The sequence below is a fragment of the Cloeon dipterum genome, chromosome X (genome assembly GCF_949628265.1).
Source record: "Cloeon dipterum chromosome X, ieCloDipt1.1, whole genome shotgun sequence".
Classification (NCBI taxonomy): domain Eukaryota; kingdom Metazoa; phylum Arthropoda; class Insecta; order Ephemeroptera; family Baetidae; genus Cloeon; species Cloeon dipterum.
In genome coordinates this window covers 30,441,976-30,455,159 of record NC_088790.1, presented here as the reverse complement: position 1 = coordinate 30,455,159, position 13,184 = coordinate 30,441,976, and the positions used below count along the sequence as shown (strand labels likewise).

Sequence of the window (13,184 nt, the reverse complement as noted above, 5' to 3'; positions counted from 1 at the left end):
CGCGCGCCGCACCAATCTGGACCCCGCTGAGCTTATCAAAGGCTTTACGCAACTGGAGGGCTATCAACCCTTCTGCACCGATCCGGCAAAATTTATCGTTTCATCAGTTACCGAAAGAGGCATCAATTATAAAATTATTACATGCACGTTCAAACTCTTGAATTGTTTGATTGCAAATATAAATTCAATAAATTCATGAACCTCTGTTAAATTGATTTTAAAATCAAGAAAAAATTACCGTTCGATCAGGTATTCCGGTAAACGCTGATTTTGAGCTTCTCAAACTTTAATAAAAGTAAAAGAAAATTTTCACCCAAATGCAACGAGTTGTTAGATACGAGCGATATTATTGTGGACCGAATTCTCTACATACTGCAGTCTGGCCTGCTGGCTGATTAAAACTTCAAAAATCAGTCTCAGGCATGGACTGACAAAATGTTGCAATAAATCGAATATAAACATTTTTGACAGCATACAACAAGAAAATATTTAATTGTCAGTCTGTTTTCCTGATTTTCCATTTTAACTTTTTTTCTGCTTTCAATTTAACACACTTTACTGGAGTAAATTTCATATTATTTCAACTTTCTGCGCTTGTAACTTCAAATGTGAAGAGATTTAGACATATTTTTTACAAAAAATGCTTCTATTTTAATTAATTACTATTTATTTGCTGCATGACCCTTGGTCCTAATTTCTGACTCTCTTTTGTCTCAATTCAAGACCTTCTAGAGGCGAGCAAAAGGCTGGAAGAGAATAAAGAGTAAAGCACTCTTTCCTTAATCAAATGGAATGCAAAAAAGCACGTGACTTGCTGAGGTCGGCGTTTAGTGTTTTGAGCGAGTGGCATGACACACAACGCCTCTGCACACAGCTGCACGATTTTGCATCGCTCTCTTTGAGACATGCGTAGAAATGTCACGCAAAAACGCCACATACTGGAGGAAAGGAAAAGCGATGGATCAAATCCATCACAAAACTCCTTCAAATTTTCGCTTTTCTTTCTGCTCTGGAGCACCAGGTGAGCTTTTTATCACTAAATTCTTTCTCCAATCATTACCAATTCCAGCCTCGGAATGAATTAGAGAAGAGCCCGGTTAAAGTTGACTTTTAAACTATAAATACTTGGTATTTTAATGTTTAATCTAGCCGGAAGCGGTGGCTCGCTTCTGTAATTCTGCTACTGGAAGGCTGGTTGAGAGGAGCTGGCATCGTTGCACGATGCGCTTTGCACAGTCTGGGCTGGGTCTTCAGTGGCTCTTTGGAAGAGCTATGAAATATGCAATACAAAAAACCAGTGAATCTAAAGACCCTAAGTCCTAGTCTCGGCTTGTGCAGCACGCATTAGTCGGGGGCCCTCCGGGCTGTGGACGTGCCCTTGCGGGTGACCTGGTGACAGGGCATCCGTCGGCATGTCCCGATCGCTCGGAGTGGACCATTCGAACAGTACTTGGTTGTGTTTGGTGTGTCGTGTTAAGCCAGTGCACTCTTCACTTTTTGTTTATTTTTATTCATTTGAGACCAGCCCTGCCAAAACTTATTTCGCAAAATAATCACGATGAACCAGAATTTTTGTCCTACAAGCACACTTTTGGACTGGAAAACAGGTCAAAAATAATTTAGGACTTTAAAATTCTGCCTAGAATGGTTTCTTACTGATTTTATTTTCTCTGTTAAGCCAAGATTTGTATATTATATTCGGGTTTTTAACTATTACTAGAAATTAACATGTGGCTTGCGCCATATGGGCCTTTCGGAAATCTCTTTGTCGACCATAAAATTCAAATATAAGCGACGGCGCTGGCAAAACCGCAAAAATATCAGTCCGGGGTCAGATCTCAGGTCACGTCTGACCTGAGGAAGGTCGTTAACAGACAAGGGTAAAAAATCTTCGCCGAGAATTGTCAAATGTTCTCGATATTACTGAAAAAGCACTACAAACCGGATCTCAGGTCACGGGGTACCCTGAAAAAGGTCAGTAGGGTACCGTAGGTCAAAGCCCCGTCCAAGACCTGTCCGATGAGGGGTCGTGGGTGATGATCGGACAAACGGCTGAATTTTAACAAAAATAAAACCAAGAATGTTAATGAAATGGAAAAACGGTAAAAATTAATTTTAATTTTTCTATGGGCGCGAAACATCTGAAAATCGGTTTCCAGACCGGTGATTGACCTGCGCATGCGATGAAACCACCGGGAACCCGTTAGATAAAAAACTCAAATTTTCCTAATGAATAAATTAAAAAAAATCACATTATTCTGGATTTTAACTAATATTACAAATTCATTTAATTTAACTGTTTTTCAAGTAAAACAATAATAGTAACTACTTCTTACCGAGGTACTCCTCGCCCTCGACGACGTCCAGGGAGAGTTTGGGGTAGAACTTGAGGAGGGTGCGCGCGAGCCTGGTGTGCAGCCGCGTGTCGCAGATGATGAGCACGTGCAGCAGGGCCTCGCCGAGCGAGCCGCGGAACTGCATTTGCCAGCACGCCTCGTGGTCCTGCCACTTGCCCAGCGGGTCGTGCGCGCTCAGGGAGGCCTCGATCGGAAGCACCACCTGCGGACGCGTAATTATTTGATACACACACACACACAGGCGCGCGCGACACAAACCCGTTAATAACCAGCTGGGGAATAGCTGCATTTTGGCGATTGACGCACACCATGCAGGCAGACGCGTGCGCTTATTTTTTCTCTTTGCACTTTGAATATTAAAAAATAACAGCAATTGCTTGTGATTGTAGCTGAATATTTGAATTATATTAAAATTCTAAAATGAAATCATGTTTGTTATTTTAAATTTTGGGAAAATAGAACGTATTTTTTATTAAAAATGAGGCTGGTTATAAATTCAAACGCAACTCTTGCTTTGCTTAAAATAAACATGGTCCTATTTTGCGCTATTTTTGTTTTTAAAAACTTTGCAACATTGTCATAAAATCCTCATTGTTAGCTTCCAGCAATTAAATTAAAACCAAGTTTGCGTTTTGTGGAAAAGCTAGATATTTATTCAATTTAATAATCAGAATAACTGGCATGGACTAGAAAATATTTGCCATACATTTAATATTAAAATTGTCAACGGCACACAACAAGAAAATATTTAATTGTTTTCCTAATTTTCCTTTTTATTTTCGCTGCTCTCTGATTTAAAAATTTCCTTACTAAAAATGAATTACCTGTGCTTGATTTCGATACTTCCAGCGCAAGTACTCTGACCGGTTGATAATCTGCCCTTTCCCTTCGCCATAAAGATAAATCGAGTATTTCTCCTTGAGCAGTTTCTCCACCTCGGCCTGGCCTCCATTATTGAAAGCGTCTACCAGCTCACCACCTTTGAATCCGATCAATAATTAAATTCCCTTCTTACAATGAAAAATTCGCACCCTTTTTGTAGTTGGCCAACTTGTAGAGGAGGCACGTGTCGATATCAGGGTCCTGCTGCGAGATGACCCTGTCCAGGGCGGACCCTGGCACGTTCTGCGCCTTTTTGTTGGCGCCGCAACACGCGCCACCCATATTCTCGTTCCTCCGGCCGCGACAGACTGGCCGATCGGGGTTGCTCTTCAGGGGTTGGTGCCGTGCCGGGCGGAGAGATCTCCGGAATGCAACCAGCACGACACGCCATGACCGCTCGATAATTTTATTTCATTTGCAAATAATAAATATCTTGACGGGAATTTGGGTCATCTTGTGAGCAATGGAAAGACGAGAATCGCAATTCAATGAATATTTTACCTCTATTCCATTGGAAATTAATTTAAGGTTTTGCAAATGATATAAAATTAATTTAAATGATGAGATGACAAAATGAAAGCTCAGAAAAAGAATTGTCACGAATCAGAGGAGAAATGAATGAAACAGAGTGCAATGCTCCGCGCATTAATTTGTCCCCAAAACACATTTTCCGTTTATATAAATTCCTTTGCAGCCCGTATGCATGAATGAAATTACGGTACAAAGAGAACGCATAAATTGGCGATGCTGGCTGAGTCGGAGCTCATTTTGTCAAGCATGTCGGTGCCGAGCAGCACGCTCCTTTTAATTGCGAGCCTCGTTAGCGGCCTCTTGTGCTGCTCCGAGCACGGCGCCGCGCAGAACATTGTCAGCCCTAATAGCTTAATTTCCAATTTGTTTGTTTTAATTCGGCGGCGTGCTTCCAGAAGGAGAACAGTGGATACGCAGCCAGGAGGCAGGACTACTTCAATGCGGCGCCAAACTACAGAAACACTCGCAGGGAGCAGCAACAACCCTACCACCAGGATCCGCAGCATTTCCAGGTGAGACGACGGGTTTTTATCGAATTGTTTAAAGTAGAATAAAATTATATTACATGAAAGGTTAACCCTGACCCACCAATTCTTTTAATTTTACCGGTTACGCCCTCTTTTATTAGAAAAAAAGGAAATTAATTGCTTCTGGGGTGAGAAAAATTATGAAAATTTAATTGTGAGAAGATAAAAAATAGTACTTTTGAGTCTTGAAAGCTATTTTTTTAAATTGCAGATTTTTGAAAGGGGTTTGTGTTTGGCCTGATTAAAATTCACCAGTTTTAAGTAGCGTCAAAAACTGCCTAAAATTCAGAAAGCTGATTAAATTTCCAGTTTTTTTCCTACTGAGTAATTTTTTTCAAATTTACCAATTTCGCACAAAATTCGTCCGAAAATTTCAACTGGCCGTTAGAGAACCTTTAAATTTGGCGGGAAATTCACTATCATTCCTCTAAAACTGCTTGATTTCTCAAAATTGAATTTTTGAGGTTTTTAGTTATTTAGCTTTGCAATATTATTTAATTTCACAATCTAGGAAACGATCTTCATACTTAATTATATCCATTAATTACTAATAAAAAGCTAGCAATATTTAAATTTAACCATTTTTTTAGTTATATCAATTTTTTATTGGTCAAATCTATAAAAAATCAATTTTACATCTTCTAATAATTATTGAACAATTTATTTTAAATAAACGTTGCTAATTATAAAACATTTTAATCTTGGTTTGCAACTACATTAAATTTTTGCATGTTAGTAATTAAGTAAAATTATAATTATCATTTAAAAATTAAATTAAATCAAAATATTCCTCCCAGCCATAAAAAACAATAATTTGAACTCTGTGTATTTTTCTCAGTATGACAGCGACGAGGAAGATTACGAAGAAAGTTCCGAATCTGATCCCACCAAAAGCAGATCCGTTCCCGAAAAGCGGTTGGTTATTTTCTCTTCTTCTAAAACAATAAATCCTAATTTTGGATTTGAAATTAGGGAGCCGGCGATGGGCATGCAAGCGTCGGCCTCTTACGCGCAGCCGGTGAAGAGCGAGCGAACTGTGCAAGGTCGCATCGGCGGCTACAAAAGCGGCGGCTACGGCACCGGCTACACCCTCACCCTGATGCCAGGTGCCATCGCCATCACCTGCACGGTGAAGGACCCCCTGGAGGTAAGCCAAAGCACCGGTTTCCCGATGCTGGCACTTAATTTTACATTAGGCATACGGTCTGATTTAAAAAGAAAATTTGTAAAAATTAATTAAATCGTAAAATCTCTATTCCTTTTTAAGCATCTCCATCTGTATAATTTTTAAAATTTCTTAATTCACCTAAAACACAACCGTTCTAGTTTAAATCCATATGTTTATTTATTTTTCTTCCAGCACATAATGTGGCTCCGATCGCTGTGCCCCGATGATTACGACCGCGGAGACGTCATCGCCAGAGGTGCCGTCTCCAATTTCCCCGACGCCTTCAGCGTTTCCGTGTGTGGAGAAGACGGATCTTACACTTCAACCCTGACTATTTTAAAGCCAAGGTCGCAAATGGGCAGCGGAGTTTTCAGGTAATTAAATTTTGGAACAAACAAATCTTCATTTTCTCATAAATAAATGAATTTTATTATTATTTATTATATTTTTGTACCAGGTGTGAAGCATGGCCGCACCACCCTGAGCGCAGACACCGCCGGCAGGTCGAGCCTGAGGGCAGGGCGGGCAGAGGCCACCACGACCCTTGGAACGCGTTCATCGTCGGTGGCGCTGAAATGGTTGACGAGTGCTTTTACAACAGCTACGGCGGCGGCAGGCAGTACCGCGCCATGGGCAGGAGCATTGGCCACTCAGGTGAGATGAACTGGACTTTTTTTAAATGAAAATAGGGTTTATTAAATCTATTCTCAGATTTTTCACAAGATTTTTATATTCCAATCGATTCCTGAGGGTTTAAATAGGTGGAATGTATTTCTTCCGGTCGAAAAATGTTTTTTTACTTGCGTGCAGAGGCGCAAAGCAGAACGCACGTTGCTTTGGCGCGCAAAACGTTTGAATCTTTTGTTCGCTACTCCCCTGTGACGTTACAGTCATGCCTCGTGCTTGGCGTTGGCAACTGAGAGAGCTGTGACGTCACAGGGGCGACGCTTGCGCAGTAGCGAACAAAAGATTCAAACGATTTGCGCGCCAAAACAACGTGCGTTTTGCTTTGCGCTGCTTCTCGCACGTCACTAAACATTTTGCAATCGAAATAATTATTATTCCCACCTAATTCTTCCCTCAGGAATCGATTAGAATAATAAAAAATATGATTTCACTGGGTATTTAATTAAAATCAGATAAAAAATTAAAATTAAAACGTGCTATCTAATAATTGTTTTTGTAGACAACGCAATTTCTTCTGAAGCTGTGACGTCTTCTTCCAATCCTGAGCCAGGAGCAGCTCCGGCAAGCAGCAACCTCTTCCCTGAATTCGATCAGCACCCCTATTTTGAAGGCGTCCCAGCTCAGCTGGAGAACCCTCATGGATTTCCCTACTCGTACGAGCACCCTCCCGTTTCGCAGGTCGAGGACAACAGGGAGCAGAGACACGTCTACCCTTCAGTCCACAGCCAATTGTAATTTTGTTTTTATTTCATTTTAAATAGAAAAAGTTATTTCTTTTAATTTTAGACCTTTCCCTGCTTTTGGATCGCCAAACTCCGAGCAGCCAATTGTCCACTTCCAGGCAAGAAAGGTGAACGTCCAGTCAGGACACAGGAACGTCAGGGCCGACATCGAGCTTTCCACGGGCCTGGAAGTGCATCCGAGCTCAGACAGATCGCGCGTTGCCTACAGCAGAACCATCCATGTCGAAGGAGAGCCAGAGGAAATTTAAGTCTTTTTATAAAAGCCAATTTTAAACAGGAATAGATATATATAAAAAATTATTTAAGCCTCTGAGGATTTTGTCTGGTTCAAAATCTTCTTGAGCAGCAATTAAATTTGTAAAAAATCAGGGGGGACCAGATTCGTTCGACGCGCATTGAAACGGTCACGTGAAAATGCGCGAAAAGAAGCAAGTTTTGGTCAACATTGCGACAAAATTTGCATTACTCTTAACTAATTGTGTCATTTGGATCGTAAAAACAAACTCTTGACACTCGTACAGCAATCCAAAGAGAAATTTTTGTTTCCCACGTTCAGACCCCATCTTGGATCTGCGCAGAGCGAACAGATTTTATCGCACATCTGGCCCCCGCTTGAAAAAAATCTGAACGAGAAATTGTTGTAACAGTATTATTCCTCTTTAAAAATTATCTGTTGCAGACACATGGCTCAATATTTATTTATTTTTGTTAAATAATCTATTTTTTGTGTATTTTTAGAAATGAAACAAATTTGCGTGCATTTTAAAATACTTTTATTGTAAATATCAACATGCGTATCAACAATATTCCCGCTTATAATGTTCTCCATATATGATCTGCGCATATATAAGAAATAAATCAATTCACTCGCGTGTGTTTCGTCAGAAACCAATGAAAACCCTTACGTTATTCAAAAGTGAGTGTCGAAATGAAACGGGGAATAAAATTAATATTACAGAATTCCGAACCAATCCAGCACATTTCTCGGACGCACCAAAACCTTGCTTTTTTACGCCTAAGTAAGATTTCGCCTCTGCTTCTAAAAGTTTTCGTGTTTTTCTGCTACAAATAGATACGTAATGTTTTTACTCTATTTACTTCCGCATTTCGTCCCGTGTTTACACACATGTGTGGTAATCAACATTTATATTTTAATACAATATGCGTGACAGTGACTGACAGTTTCAAGCCACCCTGGAAAAACGCGTTTTACGAGCCGGCAATCCGCGTACAAATAAATTATATAATATTTTCTCGTTGCTGCTCGAAAAGCTGCGTTTTCCAGGCTGCCTCGGCACTCTTTATAATACAAACGACACTTATCGCGGCCTGCTCCCTCGCGCGGCACATTCATGTAGTAAAATTACGCAGTGAGATTTCATCTTCGTGAATATGGACACCAAGTATTAATGTTTGGCAGACATCCATAATTATAAATTAATTTTCTTCCGTGTGAATTTTTGCACAACTATTTTCATACGAGTAGCGGATCACATTTGGCATATAGTGCTGAACAATTATTATTTAGTTGGCAATTTTGTAAATTGTTTAGTGCTAAAACGCAGCAAAAATGGCGCCAATTTTTAATTGTTGCTGAAATTACGGGAAATTAAAATAAACCGAACTTGAGAGTGATCTTTAAATCAATTTCAGCTGTTTCTCACATCTTTAGGGGATAAATCAACGGGGGCCGGGTTGCAATCAGTGTCTGTTCCCGCCTGTCAGAAGTCACCCATTTTGAAGCTGCGCAGTAAACGTCTGCGCATCTGAAGCATGCGCAGTATGTTCAGATCGCTTCTTAATCTCACAGGGAGCCTAAAATTCGTCACTGCGCATGCGTGACCCAAATTAAAACCTTCTGCGCAGTCGAAATTCCCAACGGGGACCGGGTTGCAATCTACGTTGGTTTCCGCCAGTCAGAAATTCAATATGGCGTCGAAATAATGGCGGCCAATCAAGAGACAGTCCAGCGACCAATCAGAAGCGTTGAAAAAGAGGCGTGCCGACCTAATAATCTCATTCCCGCGTAATTTGTTACATTTCCATTAGCCTGATGTGCCACCTAACGGTCGATTGGCCAATTAACGGGCTAATTAGCTGTAAGTAAAGAAATTGTAACTTTCCCGCCATATCTGCGCGTCGCGTGAATCCAGCCCCCGTTGGAAAAATTAAATTAAAATTATTCCTGGCGCCATAAATCTCACTTTTAAGCACTGCAATTTACCTAAATGTCGAATTTTCCGATTTATTTAATCATGCCGAGTGCACAAAGAGTTTTTACACTGAGTTATTTGTTCAATCACACGTGTGTCGCGATTATAATTAAAAGTGCACATTGATCTCAACGGAGGAAACGCAAATCCTTGTCTTTTTCGTGTGTTACAAAAATTTAAGACACTTAGGAACTGATCTCAAATTGTTGCACTCGCTGCTGGATGCGTAGAAAATTAACCAACACACACTCATTTGCTTGCTTTTTTTTAAAAAAACGCACGCGCGGCGAATGTGAAAAGCTGAATAATTTCGTCAAAAGGCCCTACCAACTACAGGTGTATACAAAGTGCTATTTTTTTTAAACAACTCTTTCTCTCTCTCTCTCTCAATCTCTCTCTCTGCTATATACGCGGCGGTGCGGATGAGAATTCGTCTGATGCGTCGAGTTTGGCCCCATTTAAAGCTTGATTCTGCGTGGCGTGCGCGCGTGTGTATTTTCCAGCTTATCATTACAACGATTGGCCATCACTGCTATAAATAATTTATAATTTGATTCGATTAGACAGATTATATGCGATCAAATCCTTACGTTAGTTAGTATTTTTGTTTTGTTTTGTTCACTCACGAGCTATGTAACACGAGCAGCAGCGGCGGAAGTTTTGCGTTCTTAGCAATTTTTGATGTTATATCCTTAGCCATGGAGATCGGTCTCGTCCATGACAGTAAAAAGGCGCAAAATCAAGCGGCAAAATCGAACAAAAAGGCTTTGTTTGTTTGTTTGTTTTCTCTCCTAGAGTGATATGATATTCTTCCTTTCGCACAATTATTATTTTGTAGCCAAATCTGCGTTCCAATTTTATCGTGCATTATAATATATTTTAATTAAAATCCAAGTTACTCTCGGGTTATGGGGAATGTAATAATGTGTGAATCATTTGTATGAACAAAAAGAACACATGATATCGTGCTCCGAACATAAAAAGTAGGTACAGAGAAGACACGTTTTGTTTTAACACTGAACGCACAATAATTATAAATGGAACATTTTCTTTCTTTCATCTGCACCAAATTTTTTTATCCCATCAATTCATATTAGCTTACTTAATACACATTTTTGACAACGGCCTAAAAGCATAGTTACGACTCGCTTACAAGAAGAGCTAGGGTACATCTCGAAACCAAATTATTGTTTTCACCACGAGCCCAGAAATTAGCTTTTTAATTGTTTCGCTTTTATCACAGATATTACACTTAAACAATCTGACCGAATTCATGCAGCACCCTAATTTCTGAGCCGTTTGAACAGTAAGAAAAATAATATATAAAAATCTTACCAATGCATACAAGTAGAAGCGACTGTGTGTATTACCAAAGCGCCAAGAAAATTAATCAATTAATTACGACTAATCGGCCATTTGCGTCCATTGCTTTCATTTCAAATCCCAACAGGTGGCACTATACCGTTTATTTGATTTTTGTTACAATATTTCCTTTGAAATAAACAGTTTAAAAATGTTTAGAATTTAATTCACAAGCCGCCAATGGATGGCACCACCGTATACTTTCGTAATAAATTTAATTTTAAGGCTATTACGCTGTGATTTCAGACTACATCTTGCCACTGTGTTTTCTTCATTTAATTTGCTTTCTTTTGACGTGCTGAAAACCAAAATCGGTTAAGCCATTCGCCGAAGAATCGTGAAAAGCTATTTTTTAAATATAAAATCGTTCCCAACGTTTCTACGGCGAGTGGCTGGATTGATTTTGGTTTTCAGCACGTCAAAGGAGAGCATATTAAGTGAAGAATGGACAGTAGCTGGATAGAGTTTGAAATCGCAGCGAAAATTCCTTTAAATTAAATTTATTACGAAAGTATATGGTGGTGCAATCTGTTGGAAGGCTTTCGCGACTGGTGAATTTTATTTCAATTATGCTATTGTCTCCAGGACATCTTTTTAATTATTTTCCTGCATTTAAACTCTGATTTTAACTGATAATTATCGGTTGAAGCACATTTAAATAGGGGAAAAATTTTGAATCAAAAATCAAATTTACTTTAGTTTAATTAATTTTTTTTAAAATTTAAGTCAGTTTGAAAATAAACCTTTAAAATAGACAATTGTGCCACCTGTTTTCGGCTTTAAAAACCAACCATTGACGCAAACAGCAAATTCCAACATTTTGATCCAAGCATTTTTTTAGTGTTAATAAATTACAGAACAACAATTGCGTGTGTGTTTATTATTATTTGGCTCCCGAATGTGTACAGTTTAATTAATTGGTATAGTGTGTGTGTTTGTGAGGCGTCTGCTGCTTCATCATAGCCGCACGAAGAAACTAAAATCCATGTAAAGCGTCTGGATTCCTCTTTTTCGAATAAGTATAGAGTGCGTTTATTTTCTCCATTTTTCAAAATAGAAAAGTTGTGTGTGGTCACCCTGGTGTCACCCTGTGAATTTTTTCTCTTTAGAAACCGCGTCCGCCTCTCTTTCGCGTCAGCAGAGGACGTGTACTTGTGAGTGCAGTGTTTGAGGAAAATTTCTTTCTGCTGCAGGAGAAATCTTTCTACGCGTCAGACTAGATTCATCTCGTTTTTGATTGTCAATGGAGAAAAAGAAGCAGTGCGCGTTGGCTTAAAAGCTACGATATACTCTCGAAAAGAAAGACAACCTAATCCTGCGATTTTTCTTGAAATATTTCTCTGCTCTCAACAAAAGCCGACTACACTTATGATATACATATACAGTACATGCGAGAAGTTGTTACAAAACGATAAATTGAATACGAATTTCAGCAGACACAAGAAGTGGAGGCTGCTTGTTTTCCAAGCAGTTGCAACATCATCACATTTAGAGCACTTTGGGGAGGTCGAGCGACAACCAGGGTCGAGGGCTGCAACGCTGTGCCTGCCAGCGTCGGCGGAGGGGGTAGCTCGGGGTGTCACACTTCTTGCAGGAATTTCAGCGGGCACACGCCTTGCCGGTTGTCCCCGCTGCGGATCATCACCATGCCGTCCAGCTCTTCGCCCACTTGAATGACAATCTGAACACACCGACACACAGAATAAATTATTCAATATCAAATAGGAATTTTAAAAGACGTCACTTCATTCAAAATAATTTATTCTAAACAGGGTTTGTTGATTAATGCAGCCGGAAAAAACACCATATTTGGGGTTTCCACATTTTTGTCCAATTTTAATTCAATATATCACAAGAATATCACCAAATAAACAGTATAAATTTGCACCGAGAATTGCCAAATTACTGAAACAGCATTAAAAATGGCTTGGGAGTGGATCTCAGGTCGCGGGGTACCCTGAAAAAGGTCGTAAAGGTATGCCAGATCAAAGCTCCGTCCAAGACCTGTCCGATGAGGGTTCGTGGTTGAAAATCGGAGCAACGGCCGAATTTTAATAAAAATAAAACCATTTCCGCTCATGGACATTGCACGTCGCGAAGCCAAAATAACGAAAAAAATTAATTTTAATTTTTCTATGGGCGTGAAAAATCTGAAAATCGGTTTACGAACCGACGGCAGTCCTGTGCATGCGATGGAGTCGGTAAAATTTTTCAATAGGCAAAAATCGCGAATTAGATGCAAGAAAATCGGAAAAAATTGCAAAATTACCATTTTTCTATGCTGCCAAAATATTCAAATTCGACGCTTGTCCGATTTTCCCGGCTGGAAATGACGGATCGCAGCCGGAAGCAGTGAAGCGGTGCAGCATTTTCCGCATATTGAGCCGCGCGTGGCATCAGCTTGCGTCGCAAAAAGAGCCGCTCTCTCGCTGCTCCGCTTTTACGAGCGGCTGACTGAGCTGCATGAACGCGCGGCGGTGCGGCCGGGGCTGGAGGAAAATTTCGCGAGCGCGCGAGAAACACACGCGAGCTCTTGTCAGAGATATTAACCCCCGACACCCCGAACAAAAGGCGCCGCGATGAAAAGAAGTTGGTTTAGAAGGCACAAAAGGCGCCGGCAGCAGCGGTAAATGGATCCCCTCTCTATTGCTATGGCTGGCGTTGCATGCGAACTCTTTTTTACGCTTCCTTTCAATCATGCGACGCCGAGAACG

The 13,184-nt window shown here is 40.2% G+C and overlaps 2 protein-coding genes and 1 pseudogene across 21 annotated transcripts in view; 1 reads left to right on the top strand and 2 right to left on the bottom strand.

Annotated features, from left to right (window-relative positions):
• The window catches only part of iav (transient receptor potential cation channel subfamily V iav), a 71,253-nt gene extending 67,717 nt beyond the window's left edge, over window positions 1–3,536 (bottom strand). The window contains exons 1-3 of the mRNA XM_065495365.1: window positions 3,389–3,536; window positions 3,182–3,336; window positions 2,337–2,559 (exon numbers count right to left, since the gene is read on the bottom strand). Coding sequence (XP_065351437.1) covers window positions 2,337–2,559; window positions 3,182–3,336; window positions 3,389–3,521 — 511 coding nt within the window. The 5' untranslated portion in view covers window positions 3,522–3,536. The remainder of the gene's footprint in view (window positions 1–2,336; window positions 2,560–3,181; window positions 3,337–3,388) is intronic.
• Window positions 3,537–3,942: 406 nt separating this feature from the next.
• On the top strand, window positions 3,943–7,655 carry LOC135946976 (uncharacterized; annotated as a pseudogene).
• Window positions 7,652–13,184, bottom strand: part of Stacl (Stac-like) — a 166,137-nt gene continuing 160,604 nt past the window's right edge. For all 20 annotated transcript variants that reach the window (XM_065495497.1, XM_065495504.1, XM_065495491.1 and 17 more), the window contains one exon: window positions 7,652–12,151. In XM_065495497.1, the coding sequence (XP_065351569.1) occupies window positions 12,050–12,151 (102 nt within the window). In that variant the 3' untranslated portion in view covers window positions 7,652–12,049. The remainder of the gene's footprint in view (window positions 12,152–13,184) is intronic.